At 41.1% G+C, this 15,262-nt stretch overlaps 2 protein-coding genes across 4 annotated transcripts in view; one reads left to right on the top strand and one right to left on the bottom strand.

The window, feature by feature from the left end:
- Mastl (microtubule associated serine/threonine kinase like) overlaps window positions 1–9,138 on the bottom strand; it is a 40,939-nt gene extending 31,801 nt beyond the window's left edge. For both annotated transcript variants that reach the window (XM_059263692.1, XM_059263691.1), the window contains exons 1-2: window positions 8,852–9,138; window positions 4,854–4,991 (exon numbers count right to left, since the gene is read on the bottom strand). In XM_059263692.1, coding sequence (XP_059119675.1) covers window positions 4,854–4,991; window positions 8,852–9,034 — 321 coding nt within the window. In that variant the 5' untranslated portion in view covers window positions 9,035–9,138. The remainder of the gene's footprint in view (window positions 1–4,853; window positions 4,992–8,851) is intronic.
- A 107-nt stretch (window positions 9,139–9,245) lies between these two features.
- Yme1l1 (YME1 like 1 ATPase) overlaps window positions 9,246–15,262 on the top strand; it is a 36,412-nt gene continuing 30,395 nt past the window's right edge. Inside the window, exons 1-2 of one of the 2 annotated variants that reach the window (XM_059263693.1) lie at window positions 9,246–9,982; window positions 13,912–14,043. In XM_059263693.1, coding sequence (XP_059119676.1) covers window positions 9,950–9,982; window positions 13,912–14,043 — 165 coding nt within the window. In that variant the 5' untranslated portion in view covers window positions 9,246–9,949. The remainder of the gene's footprint in view (window positions 9,983–13,911; window positions 14,044–15,262) is intronic. The other variant, XM_059263694.1, reaches the window with a different exon arrangement.

The following is a 15,262-nucleotide window of genomic DNA, read 5'->3' on the forward strand; positions in this document are numbered from 1 at the left end:
CCAGAATTACATGAAAGTTCAAAGACTATTAGAATTACTTCCCATTTGCCAACATCTCAGTCACAAATTTTTAGTATGCGGACAAATTTGGTTTCTTCTTCTCCTCCACATAGATATTTTAACGTTAATATTACAAATTGTGCTGGCTAGTTTTTATGTTAACTTGACATAAGCTAGAGTCATCTGACAGGAGTGACCTCATTTGAGAAAATGCTTCCATAAGACTGAGCTGTAGCTGGGCAGTGGTGGTGCATACCTTTAATCCCAGCACTCGGGAGGCAGAGGCAGGTGGATCTCTGTGAGTTCATGGCCAGCCTGTTCTACAGAGCGAGGTCCAGGACAGGCATCAAAGCTACAGAGAAACCCTGTCTCAAAAAACTAACTAACCAACCAACCAACCAACCAACCAACCAACCAACAAATAAATAAGAAATATTAAAACAAACAAACAAAAAACTGTAGGCAAGCTTGTAGGGCATTTTCTTAATTAGTGATTGATGACTGATGTAGAAGAACCCAGTCCACTGTGGGTGGTGCCACCTCTGGGCTGGTGGTCTTGGTTGCTGTAAGAAAGCAGGCTGAGCAAGCTGATGAGGAACAAGGCAGTAAGCAGCATTCCTCCATAGCCTCTGCATCAGCTCCTATCTCCAGGCTCAGGCTTCCTTCAAAGAACTGACTCAGGACACATTAAGCCCCCAAACCCCTTCTTTCCTCCACAAGTTGCTTTTGGTTACAATGTTCATTACAGTACTAGAAACCCTAAGACATATATTAACATCTACACTCTAATAAATTAATATAATTATTTTATATAAATGCATTTTGTTTAGATTAAGCTTTTTAATTTAAAAATTACAATAACCTCAGCAAACTTGGAATTAATATATAATTTTATTTTATTTCTTTTGAGATGGAGTCTTAATATGCTTTTCAGGCTAGTCTTGAACTCCTGACTTACCCAGACCCTTTTGCCTTGATTTCTTTTATAGCTGTCATCACCTGGCTAGTACATCAGTTTTGCTGAGTAATTTGCTGATAAAGTTTAGAAGTTAATGAACTGTACCGGAAGCTTTCTGTACAACTGGCTGGCCTAGTCTCACAATCCTCCTGCCTTTACTTCTCAAATCTGAGACTACAGGCTCGTTCTGTGACATCTGACGTACATTAGACTCGCCATCAATTGCTGAATAAGGCACCCTTACGTAACCAAAGAGCAATAAAATTCTAATATGTAGTATGTTTATATTTCTATGATCATCTCAATATTATCCTTTATAGTTCCCCTCCCCACAGCCCATTCATGAGCCATAAAACAAGGCATTTTGTTGTTATATCTCTCTAGATTCCTCTAATCTGGAGCAAATTTTCAGTGTGCATCTTTCATGACAGAAACAATGTTGAAGAAAACAGGCATGTTTATAGAAGGAAGGCTTTTAATTTGAGGCTATTTGGTTACTTCCTCATGATTTGATTCATGTTATGAATATTTGGCATAAGTATAGAGGTGATACAGTCCTTTTTGGTGATGGCTGCCAGAGGAGACTAATAATTAGATGAGTTTGAGTTTTTGTTTTCTTTTTGAGCACCCCATCTCCAACCCCCAACCTGGGGACTAATCCCTGGGCCTTGTGGATCTCAGATAAGCACTCTACCACTGAGCTATATCTTCAGGCCCCTGGATCTTTAATAAACCCCTAGATATGTTGCCATTGTTTGTCTATGGGGGCACATTTTGAGTATCAAGATCTAAGCCAGTAAGAAAGTTAGATAGGTAAGACATGTCTATTATTAAATGTCTAGAATAAATGAAAATAGAACTGGAGATACAGCTTAGTGGCAGGATTCTCCCCTAGCATGTGTAGGGCCCTGGGTTTGGGGCTCAGGACCACATATAAACAAAAAATCAAAAAACAAACAAATGAAAGAAATAAAAATATTATAGCTGTTTAATTATTATAGCAATTTTTGAGTGAGAACATTTTAAAAGCTACTATGTTGAGCAATCACACCTGCCACTCACCTACTGGTTAATAGGATTGGAAGCTACTGGCTGCCAACAAGTTAAGTCAGGGTCAATCACAGAGATACAGTCATGGTTTTTATATACATACACATAAAACAGGATGCTGTAAAGGCATTTGGAGGAAGAATTAAAGGATTACGTAGAAGCAGGAAAGCATAGAGATAGCTTACCAACCCCAGGATCATGTCTGGCTTGAGACCCATCTGCATCTAGCTGCATGTACATACCCTCTCCAAACAAAGCAGTTAGGTCATCCTGGCCTATACCTCCCTAGCAGTCCTTATTAGCTCTTCCTTTGTGGCCAAACACACCTTGAAACTTACTCTGAAACCAGAGGTTGAGGACCAGTCAGTCTACTCTACATTGGTGCAGTAAGACAATCTATGTTCTAAACATGGAATTTTAAGGGAAAACCTCTATTTATGACCTTATGCCTATGTATACCTGGACATGTAGATAATTAAAATCAGATGCATCACAGGAAAGGGCATGCATAGTAGGCAAGTTTACATAACCCAAGCTTATCAATCAAACAGAAAACTACCCATACCCCTCTCCTAGAAATCAACTCCTCCTCTTCTTCCTGGAAGCCACAGGCAGTAACCAGGTGCTCTGGAGCAAATTTCTCAGCGTCTGCTCTTCTTTTTCAGGTATCTACACTGCACATTCACTGTGCCTTTGAATGAAACTGTTTCTACTCTCGGAGCAAGATGATGACAACCTGGAAACATGTGGTCCAGGCTGGTAACAAGACCACTTTCTCACCTTCTTTGGACAGAGCATTCAAGGATATTACCTTTTTTTTTTCTGTGAAGAGCCAGATAATAAACACTTTGGGCTTTGTGGGATTCTATTACAACTATTTTACTCTGCCACTGTAACATTGATGAAGATGTAGTTAACAGACAAAAGGATGTGGTTAGTTTCCAATAAAACTTTACCTACTGTCTGAAATTCAGACTTCACTGTAATTTTTAAGTATCAGAAAATTTTTTTTCTTGGTGTTGTGTGGTATAAACGTGTGTTCACAGGGGCCAGAGGACATTAGGAATACTATTCTATCCCTGTCTTTATTTTCTGTGATAAGGTCTCTCACTGAATTTGGAGCTAGCATGGTGGGCAGCATGTCTCAGTGATGTTTGTGTTTTTGTGACACTATAGCACTGATATTACAGGGGCATCTATGATCACACTCAGATTACTGTGGCCTCCAGGAATTTGAACTCAGGTTCTCATGGATGTACAGCAAGAACTCTTACCACCTGAGTTATCCCAAATTCCAAAAATAGTCTATAAATCAGTGTCTTCCCCCCAGCAAGCCCCCACTCCCACCCCCGCACCTTTTTAAAGCCGAGTCTTCTGTATCCAGGGTGGCCTCAAACTTGTTTGAACGACTAATCCTCCTGCTTCCTCCACCTCAGTGCTGGAATTAAATGTGCATACCACCACACATTTATTTGGTGCTGGGGACTGAACCCAGGGCTTAAAAAAAAAAAAAAGGAATGCAAATGCTCTTCTTAGCTCATAACAGGCAGACTTGGTCATGGGTCACAGTGGCTTGCAGCCAATGGCTTAGAAGATGGAAGTCAGTTTCTCTTCTAGTTGGTATTCATTTTCTTATAGTGAATCACTCGAAGAACAGAATGCTATTTCACACTGTTTTATAACCTAGAGATATTTGAAGGTGCTCTCCTTAACCTTACTGATCTCTCTCTCTTTCTTTTTGAGGTAGGGTCGTCTATATAACTTAGGCTGGCCTAGAACTTGCAATGTTCTTGCTTCTACCTTCCAAGTGCTGAGATTATAGACCTGTGCCATCTTGCACAGCTTTTAGCTTTGCTTTGGAGCTTAGCTTTCCCAGACAAACTTGCATCCTCATACCAAAATTATTTCCCTAGCAACATCAGGTATCAGCTTCATCAGTAGAGCTCATTACAATCCAATATTGAAATTTACTAGACTAAAGAAAACAGAACCAGACAAAGACCTGAAACAATTTCATCAACAACAAACTCATCTAAGAAATTATCAAATTCATGATTAAATAACGGAATTCTATGCTGTCAAAAGGATACTGCTGCCATTAGAGAAAACAGTCAGGACTTACTGTATGGTCCTGTTTACCATTCATTTGAACCATGGCTTGTTAAGAAATAATAAGATAACAAAAATGCCTTGTTTGTAAATTCATCTTGATGCAATAAAAAAGTCCTCAGCACTATGTTACAAAACCTTCTTTCTTTCTAAAATTCCTGGCTATCTTTTAGATCTTTGTACCACTAAATATACTTGAAGATTTACTAAAGATTGAAAGTGGACTAAATCATCCGGTACCAGACCAGTTTTTAGACCAGGTATCATTTTTATAACTCACCTAAAGTATTCTTTAGATGAGGTTAACATTTAAATTGGTAGACTTTGATAAAGCACATTTTCCCCTCATAATGTCAATAGCCTTCAAACAAGGAAAGAAGACCAAAATTCTCAAAGTAAAGGGAAGTTTGCCTTTAGATGGCAGCATTAATCCTTCATCAGTCTGGAGTAACACTCTACCTTGTAGTTTTGATTTGGCAACCAATTAAGAGTTGAATGATCGGATTATTTAAAACAAATTTCTCTCTCTGTGTCCCTACATAGATACAAACACATCCTATTGGTTCTTTTTCTTTGGAAAACTCTCACTAAAACAACATGTAGGTTGGTCAAGGCCATTAAACCAGTCAGTAGGAGAGTGAGAATTTAAATACAAGCATGCAGAACACAGGTACAATGCTCTTCGCTCTCTGGTCTCACTGGCTGCCGAGTACACAGTATAAAGCTGTTTACTCACCAAGTAGACGTTGCTTGCTGACTGCAGTGAGTAATACAGATGAACAACGAAAGGGCTTTTGCTCAGCGCCAGTGCATCTCTCTCAGCTTGTACCTGATGAGTCATGTTTTTATTGATCATGTCTGCTTTTTTGACAACCTATAATAGATAACGTGACAGCAGACACATTTACCCTCTTTCTTATTACTAAGTATTCAGAAGTTTCAAAGTTGTCATCATAAAAACACCAAGACAGGTAAAATTTATAGATGTCATTTAGATTTGACCAACACTAGGAAATTGCCAGAAAAATATCTCAGATGGTAAAACGAAGAAGAAAACATTGTTTTTAAGATAACACTGCTTGCCTTGGAATTAAACAGCAAAAGTACCATGTACTTGAGAAAGAAAAGGAATTAAAACACTTCATGACTGATTTGTATGTTTGTAGGAAAGCTTTATTATTAACAAAGTCAACAGATAATAATGTTCCTAATAAGCCCACCCAATAAGCAGGGAGCTGGTTAGATAAATAGTAATATATATATTTATATGTATACATTTTAGCTCCTCATTCTTTAACAGAAAGGAATAGAGTAAAAATGTCAGGGACTGGTAAGATGGTCTGGTGGTTAAGAGTGTGTATTATTATGCAAGAAGATCCAAGTTCAATTCTCAGTACCCATGTCAGAAGGCTCACAACTGCCTGTGACTCCAGTTCCAAGGGATCTATAACACCTTGACCTCTACAGGCATCCACATACGTAGCACACACTCACATACATATACATATGATTATTCTTTGATAGAGGGGAATAGAGTAAAAACGTTGGGGGCTGGAGGGATGGCTGATTGGCTAAAAGTATTTGTTGCTCTTATGGAAGACCTGTGTTTGGTTCCCAGCACCTGTATGGTGTCTCACAACCATCTGTAACTCTAGTTCCTGGGAATCCAACATCCTTTTGTTGCCTCCTTAGGTACCAGGTATGCGTATGGTGCACATACATATATTCAGCCAAAATGCTCATACACGTAAAGTAAAGAAATTGAAAAAAAATCATTTTTTAAATGTTGGAAGTCTATTTACCTCAGGAATGATGAAATCTGGTCATGGTGGTACTTGCCTGTAATATCAGCATTTAGGAGGCTGAGGCAAGCCTGGACCACAGAGCAAGACTCTAATTTCAAAAATACAAAACAAAACAAAACACAATTCTGAAATACTCTCAAATGCTGCCTTATAGAAAAATCTGAGCTCTATCCCCATCCTTATGCTCTAAGACTGGCTTTGAATTGACTCTGTAGCTGAGGATGCCCTTCAATTCCCAATCCTCCCTCCCATACCTCACAAGTGTTGGCAGTACAGGTGTGTGCCATCACCTCTGGCCAAACCACACCTTTTAAGTTTCAAGGTAATTGGTATAAAAACAAAATTATACATTAAAATTGGAGCATCAGATGAAATAGTAACATTGGGATCATATAATTTTCAAAGAATTAATAAAAGTATTAAAAAACCAATTGGGATCAATGCTTATTACTATTATTTAAAAAAGCATTCATTAAAGTGTTTAATAAAATGACTAGTACATGATAAATTCTGGCCTTACCTCCTTTCCTTAAGAAAACCAAGGGGAGGGCTAGGGATATAGATCAGTGGTAGAGCACTTGCCTAACATGGGTAAGGCCCTAGGTCTGTCCTTCCTAGCACTGTAGAGATAAAGCAAGCCTACAACATGATTCTGCCTGTCATCTTCCTGTATTGGCAGAAGCTCCACGAAGGCATGTTTGTTTTGTTTACCACTCTATCCCAGATCCAAATATATTTATTTATTGGACAGATTAATTGGTGTTTTTAGATCAACAATTAATGATTGCTTGAGGTGTTATAGAAGGAAAAGCAGTTAAGAAGGAACCAGAATAAACAAGTTTTGAGTCATGAAAAATAATTCATGGCTTTGAGTGATCAGTTAGCTGTCTGGGTGTTGCTAGAATACAGGTTATGTGGAAAACACAGTGGAGATCTAGGGCCAAAAATTGGGAGTATGACTGACTTTCTAAGTACTCTGGATTTTGGCCTGCATGGCACAACCTAAGAATGGATTAAAAATAAAAATAATGATTCTAGTTAAGGGACTATTTCAATCAACTAGGTATAGAAATGAAGGCCTAAGGAATCTCAAACCACCAGGCAAATAAAAAAAAAATAAGATGCAAGACTATAGATTGTATGATTTATGTGAAATGTCCAGGAAAGGCAACCGTGCAGAGACATTAAGTGAACTGGGGCACAGGGCATGTTGGTACAGGCCTGTAATCCCAGCACTTGGTAGACAGAGCCAGGAGCATCAGTAGTTCAAAACCAGCCAGCCTCAGCTACATCGTAAGTCTAAGCCTATTTGGGGCAAATTTGGGTCAAAGAGAGAGACAGAGAGGAGAGGGGGCAGAGAAAGGTTAGCAGTTATCTGATGATGTATTAAAAGAGGTACTATGAATAGGCAGAAAAGGTCATTTCCTGGGCTATGGAACTATCCTTAAAATTGGATTGTGATGATTATTACACAACTATTTAACTTACTAAAATCATCACTGAACTGCACGTTTATAAACAAATAAGTGAGGAGAAATGAGGGCCTGAACATAGCTATTCATTTGGGAATGGAAATTAAAAATAACGTCTTCCAGAGGGAGACCAGGAACATTAAAAGATATGCTACATGGTTGAAATATAAGAAAGTTAAAATGCCTCAAGTTTCTAGCCTAAAGAGTAGGGATGACGTTGGTACTATTAAAGGAAGAGACGGCTCCAGGAGCGACAGCCTTCAGGCAGTCAGCCAAAGAGGACTGCTTACCCTGTGTGTGCTAGTCACCAAGCACTGCACACCAGAAAGCTGAACCTGTCAACAGTCTGCTTTCCTTTGTCACTTTCACTCGGTACCGAAACGTGAGTAATCTGAAACTCCGGGAGTGGCTGAGAACCAAGAGTGAACAGAACAATTTTACCTGCATTTGGCTGCTTCTAAGATTACATATGGATAATGAAGGCTGGATTTAGGACACATTTTTTTCTACTTGCTCTATAAAGGAACTTAAAATCTAGATATCACTTTGGAAAATTTGAAAAGCAAAAATGAGGTTTAATGAGATTTTTGTTTGTTTGTTTTTTTCAAGACAGTTTTTCTGTGTAGCTTTGGAGCCTGTCCTGGAACTCGCTCTGTAGACCAGGCTGGCCTCGAACTCACAGAGATCCGCCTGCCTCTGCTTCCCGAGTGCTGGCTGGGATTAAAGGCGTGCGGTACCACTGCCTGGCTTTAATGAGGTCTTTTGGTTGTACAGCACTTGGTCCTGCCTATTAATCTATTATCAAATGGATGGAATAAAAACATAAACTGTAAGTGGCTATTACAAGCACCAAACTTAATCCTGGCAAAGCCAAACTTAGCCAAAAAAAACAAAACAAGTCCAGATGACACATAAAATAAACAACACTATAATTAAACATTTCACAACATAAATCTCAGAACAAAAATAAAATAAAATAATGCAGCTTTCTCTTGGTAAAAGTGGGAATTGAAATTAGTGTCTACAAACCAATCATCTTTGTGATAGCAAAATTCCTTACGTCAGAGCAAACAAGGAAAACCTAATCAACAGGTACGTAAGGCCTTTTGGATTTGGAAACGACTCAGGAACCACGGCTGTGGATTCAAGTCTCTTCACGTCTAGCCTCAGTTTTCTCATTTGTTAACACTGGCCGGGACAAAGTTGGACACGTTTTGCTATTTTCCCTGAGTAGTGACTCTTAGGGTACAGGAAAGAAGGGCAGGGTAGGCAAAGGAGAAACACCTGCTCACTGCAGTCAGCCCAGACGCAGCAGTCAGCCCGCAGGACCGTGCAGGCTTCTGCAAGCAGGGCCATCCAGTCTAGTGCTGCAGCAGCCCCAGAGCCTGTCCAACAGCGCAGGAAGGAGGTCAGTAGGGGAGGACCGTCCGAGACCCTCTGCCTCCTCGACTTCCTACCTTCACTGCGTACAACTTGCCGCCTTTCTGTCCCAGGTACACTTTCCCGAATGCACCGCGGCTAATGGGCTTCACTATGGTGAACTCCTCAATGGAGGGTGGTCTTGGCACCGGGATTCTATTCACGCACTCCTCTGTCGCCGCGCCTCCTTCAGTCTCCTCACTCCCCGAAGTGGACTCCATAGCCGGCCAGTCCGCCGCACCCGCAGCCCGCGACTCCCGCCAACTAGATTCAAAAGAGGCTTCGCCCACGCCCGGCGCCTCCCATGACGTCACCGCGCGGCTGCGCCCCGGCGGCTCCCTTGAAGTAGGCATCGGTGGGCGGGGCCGGCGGGGGCGCTGGGCGGGGCTCCGGCGGGGCGCTGGGCGGGGCCGGCGGGGCGCTGGGCGGGGCTCCGGCTGGGTTCGGGTTCGGGGCCAGCTCTATACCGTGGGTGCCCGGCCTGTGTGTGACGGGGTGGCGCGGTTGCTGGCCAACGAGCGGAGGGACTCCTCAGATTTTTAATGCGGATCGAGTCCGGTGGAGTCCTTCCAGGTCTCCGCCAAGATCTGCAGTTCTCCTCCCTCCCTCCGCGTGAGCTAGGAACCAGGCCGACTGTTAAGTAAAGCCATGGCTAGGGAGGAGGTGTGGAAGCTAGCCAAGTCACAGAATGTGGAGAACCTGGGTGAGCGGGAAGCGCGGTTGACCCCGTACTGAATTCAGAAACGGACTAGGAGCCACTAGAAGACCATCCAGTTTATTGTGGAAACAAACAAACAAGCAAAACAACAAAACAAAACAAAAAATCAACAACCCCGGTAGAGGAAAAACTACCGGGAAGAGGCAGAACGCTGACGGGGGTGGGGGGTGGGGTGAGCGTGGGGGCGTGCACTTGCTCCGGAAGTACTGTCTCGTGAGCCTCTGGTCTTCCGGGGCAGATGTCGTCGTAGCAGCTGTAGGGAGGGGAAGCCATTTTTTGTTTCTGGGAAGAGTAAGGAAGAAACCGGGAGAAAAGCGAGGGGGGAATAAAAGAGAAAAGAAAAGGGCTCAGCCCCTTTCCGCTGAACCGAAGATAGGAAGCAGTTTCGGCTGGTGGGTAAGGTCCCGAGGGCCCAGAGATGTTCTCCCTGTCGAGCACTGTGCAGCCCCAGGTGAGCCCAGCATTTAGTCGTTTTCCTGCGGCCCTTTTTTTTTTTTTGCGACTGTGTTCCGGATGCTGTCGTAGAATCAGTTTTTCTGAAGCAAAGTAGTGAGGGAAGCGACGAACCCAGTGTGAGTCGCGGGCTGAAAGTAGATCAGGGGACAATGCTAAGAGTATGACCTGAGACTTAAAAGGGTTGGCAACCAAGCATCAGAGGGCAGAGGCGTGATCTTGCAGTGGCGGAGACCATAGCTTGGCCGATGGCTTGCACAGCATTTCTGTTAAGAGAATTCAGGCATTGTTTAGGGGTGTACATTCTGAGATGGCTTGTGACGTCTACGCGAGAGGTGAAGGGGACATGTAATGTTCTTTCCATCTTCCTCTTTCTGAAACACCCTTTTTTCCTTCAAGCAGAATTTAGCTCAAACATACCCTAATAATTTGAATAGCCATCATAATTTCTTTCTTTCTGGCCAGAGTTTACTCGTGTACATTTTTGAGTCATCAGATTCTTACTATTAAATATTTTAAAAATTGATTTATATTCCATATTTTTGGATCCTTTTTCAGGACCCAAATTGTGTTAATGTTTTTTCCTTGATTCATTAATTTTTTTTTGGGGGGGGGGGTGATAGCAGACAATGGTTTTTAAGAACTTTCAGGCCGGGCGGTGGTGGCGCACGCCTTTCATCCCAGCACTCAGGAGGCAGAGCCAGGCGGATCTCTGTGACTTCAAGGCCATCCTGGGCTACCAAGTGAGTTCCAGGAAAAGGCGCAAAACTACACAGAGAAACTCTGTCTCGGGGGAAAAAAAAAACCAAAACCTTTCAGATTCAGGCCGTTTTAATTAATTAGTTAACTTATTTTATTTTACTTTTTTTGTTTTTGGGGTTTTTGTTTGTTTGTTTTTGTTTTGTTTTTCGAGACAGGGTTTCTCTGTGTAGCTTTGGAGCCTGTCCTGGAACTCTCTTTAAAGACCAGACTGGCCTTGGACTCACAGAGATCCGCCTGCCTCTGCCTCCCCAGTGCTGGGATGAAAGGCGTGCGCCACCACCGCCCAGCTTATTTTACTTTTTGAGGCAAGGTCTTACTGTGTCTCTTTGCTAGTCTGGAACTCAGAGATTAGCCTGTTTCCGAAGTACTGGGATCAATAGCTCCCACCACCACCTCACCAGCTGCACCCTCAACTTCTTATCTTAATATGATTATTCCAGCCAGGCTTGGTGCAGGCCTTTAATTCCTTGACTTGGGAGGCAGAGGCAGGCAGAGAGAGTCTAGACAAGCTTACGTAGAGAGAACTTGTCTCAAAAGACCAACCCCCCCCCAAAAAAAATTATTCTTTAATTCCTATTACTCCGCTTGCTTTTTTGTGTTTCTATGATGTTGGCTGACTAATAGAGAATGGAATTATTTAGCTGCTACTTGAGCAGTAAGAGAACATAGCATATATAGATTCCCACTAGTGGTTGGAAGGAAGGGTGAACAGTAAACAGGAATTTCAGGCAGACAAAAATATAAAACCTAAAAAGTCCTGTGAACGAGAGTGAGGCCAGTGTGGCAGGAGCGCAGTGATTGGAGGGAGTGGTGTCGGAGAGGAAGTTAGAGCCTCAGGACAGTTAAGGGAGTTGATTTGGTTTCTGTGACCAGATTTCCATTTGTAGGCTTTCTCTGGCATCTTGTGTGGAAAATACGAGAGGGCAAAAGTGGAAGTGTTAACGATTTAAGGATGCTGTTGCCCTAACCCAGGAAAGGGATGCTGTCCCAATAAAGTGATGTCAGTAATTATGGAAAATAAATGGATGTGTCTAGTGTGGCACCTCTAATTCCAGACTTGAGGGAGGGGGCAAGAGGATTAGGAATTGGCAGCCAACTTGTCCCAGGTGGAAAAAATAGAATTTCACTTGGTTTTTAGTGTGGGAGATGGTGGAAAGTGATGTTTCTGTTTTGGTCAGCCTGATAAAAGGATAATGGCTGTTTTCTAAGATGACAGTGTCGGGGAAGTTTTAGTGATTGAAAAAGCAGTCTTATAGGAACTGTTGAATATAATTTTAATTAATTTCTATCAAGAAGACATGATGAATAATTTACTGTCATGGAGTAGAAGATATAACATGGTAGAAGGGTAAAAGAGAGCCAGGCGGGAAACCCACTCTGGTGACAGCATCAGTCTGTTCCTAAGGACAGGACTTCCGGGACCTAAAGCCTTGTTCCTTTGGGTTTCGTAAAACTGGATCTCCCTGTGTAACACAGAGCGATTGGCTTGTAGTAATGTGCTATCTTCTAGCTAAACACCTCCTACTTACTGCTGTTATAATGGAAGCTGAACTCAGCATGAATTTTAAAGGGAATATGCCTTCAAATCACAGCATGATACAATAATAGCCAATTTTTATGTCACAGAGACTAATTATTTAAATTATGAGGCTTAGTATATACTCAGAACCATTATTTTATTCACTCAACAAAACACATCTTTATTATTCCCTGTATACACTCTTATGTTGGAATGCAACATTGAATACTAAAATAGAAAAAAATATGGCGTTTATCTTTTAATTGGATAATATGATACTTATTAATTTGATTAATATTAATCATATTAATAAATACTTAATTTTATGGTCTTCCTGGTGACAAACTTCTGTGAACTTCTTAGAATTTCTTGAGTTATTAGTAATCATAAGCCCTCATGGATTACATCTGTGTTTGTCCTAATGAGGTGACCTGAATCTGCAAATAACCTCAGAGTGGGACTAGTCAGACCAGATAATTTCAGCATACTATAATTCCCCATCTTCAGGCAGTAGTTGAGCTGCTAGGTAGTACTCCCATGTGGAAGAGGGTTACATCATAACTCCAGAGAGGATGTCCTCCGCTAGGTGTTCTTTCCAGGCCTGTCCAATATACTACTTTTTGTTCATTTCTATTTCTTCTTATAGATGGGTAAATGTAAATAAAGTGTTTTCATGTATTCTTTGAGCCGTTTCTAACACAGAGAGCAAAGGAACACATAATGAAGGGAGGTAATAAAGAACTAAACTGGAGAAGATATTCAGGTTCTACAGGTATTAGATTTTAAGCAGAAGAGTGATCTCACAGACTTTGATTTTAATATGGTCACTTTTATCTTGTGCTGGGGAATGTGTTGCAACTGGGTAAGGGCAGGATTTAGGACAAGATGGTGGCAGTGAAGAAGTACAAAATCAGAAAAGTCAGATATGGACTTTTGCTTTTAATGTTGGTGAAGTATTCTGTGAAAGTGACTTTTATTTTGCTACTTCCCTCGTGGTAATGCTCTCCAGCTTTTCATTTACTTTAAAACTATGTTGGTAAATACTGCCCTATTAGTGTGCATGCATTTGTCAAATTATTTCTTTAGATTAAATTTCTAGAAAGTAGACTTTGGAGGATGAAAATATATATATTTCAAATTAATTAATTGTTGTGACATGGTCACTGTGTAGTCCTGGCTGTCCTTGAACTCTATGTAGACCAAGCTAGGCTTGAACTTAGAGATCTGCCTGTCTCTTCCTCCCCAGTGCTGGAATAAAAAGTATATTCCACCATGGTGTCTTCTAATGTATCCAGAATAGTATCATGAAAGAATAAACCAATTTTCTTTCTACCTTTGGTAAATGAGGATGGATAATTTTTAATGTCTAGTTTTTTGTTTGTTTGTTTTGTTTTTGCATGTGTATCTGTGTTTACTCTATATGTGCCAATCTTTTTGGGTATGTGTTTGAGTGTTTGGAGCTGGATCTCAAACCTAGACCATCCTCCATGCTGAGCATAGCTCTACCCCTGAGCTTACCCATAGTTTTGACATGTGGTGTATGTTTAACTTTTAGCAGATCCTAAATCCTGACCAGAAAAAAGATTGTTTCTGTTATTTTTTTTTTAAACATGCCGCTTAATTTGAACTTTGACCTTTTTTTCTAGGTTACAGTTCCTCTTAGTCATCTCATCAATGCCTTCCATTCACCAAAAACCGGATCTGTTTCTGTCAATACGTCTGTTTCTCAAAAACGTCATCGAGATACAGTTCCTGAGCAGGACACTCCCAGTAGTGAGGTAATAGTTACCTGAACTAGTTTTTTTGGTTTTTCTCTGTGTAGCTTTGGCACCTTTCCTGGAACTCACTCTGTAGACCAGGCTGGCCTCGAGCTCACAGAGATCCACCTGCCTTTGCCTCCTGAGTGCTGGGATTAAAGGTGTGCACCACTACCACATGAGAAAGCTTTTTGATATGGTGAATTTTAATCATATTTGGTCATTTAGGCATTTGTACCAATGCTTTCTGCTTTTGGCTTAATGTTTGTAATTAAAGGTAGTTAATTCTGGCTTTTGTTGTACATATTAAGAGTGTTAATTTATTTGATTGTTGTTTTAAAATATTTATATGACATTGTATTTGGTATGTACCTCCCACATTACTCCTTGTTGATACCAATTAGTTTTTCTTCTTTTTAAATAAAAAGTCTTAAAATTTTTTTTAGTTATTCATTTTTATTTTGTATATATTAATTTTTGCATGTATGTATATTTGTGTACCACGTACATCCTAGTGTCCATAGAGGTTAGAATAGGGTGTCAAATCCCCTGGAACTGGGTACTAGAACTGAGCTGAACCCTGGTCCTTTGCAACAGCGGAAAAGGGGCTCTTAACTGCTGAGCTATTTCTCCAGCCCCTTTTCTTGCTTTTAAAAATAAAATTGAAAAAATTGACATTTTCATAAACATATTGGCACGTGTTTGGTCATTTTCATCCCAGTCCTCTGATTTCTTCTAACAAGCCTCCCTCCTATTTTCACGTCTTCGTTGTTACTGTGTTGATTTGGCTTGGTTGGTTGGTTGTGACCCGCCCAGTTTAACTAGGGTTGCTTGTATGAGTGGTGGGTTACTTACTGGAGCATGGCAGCCGTCTGGTGGCTGCATCCCTTAGGGAAATGGTTTCTCTCCCGTAGCAGCCATCAATTGCACATAGCTCCTCAGGGAGGAATGGGACGGTAGAACTCACAGGTACTGACAGTTCTGACTTCAGTCTCAAGGAAGTTAGCAGCATAGTAATGCCTTCATTGTCTGCTGCCTTATAGATAACATTTAGTGTAATTAATCACTAATTAATTAAACATTTAGTGGAATTATAGATACATTTAGTGTAATTAGCTAGAATGGGCATGGTGACACAGCTGGAACCTCAGCCCTTCAGGGGCCCAGTCAGGAGGATTGAGAGTTTGAGGTCAGCCTGCACTCTAGTCTCAAACAACCAGTTCAAAAACAAAGCAACAGC

The sequence above is a fragment of the Peromyscus eremicus genome, chromosome 5, assembly GCF_949786415.1.
Source record: "Peromyscus eremicus chromosome 5, PerEre_H2_v1, whole genome shotgun sequence".
In the NCBI taxonomy this organism is placed as follows: domain Eukaryota; kingdom Metazoa; phylum Chordata; class Mammalia; order Rodentia; family Cricetidae; genus Peromyscus; species Peromyscus eremicus.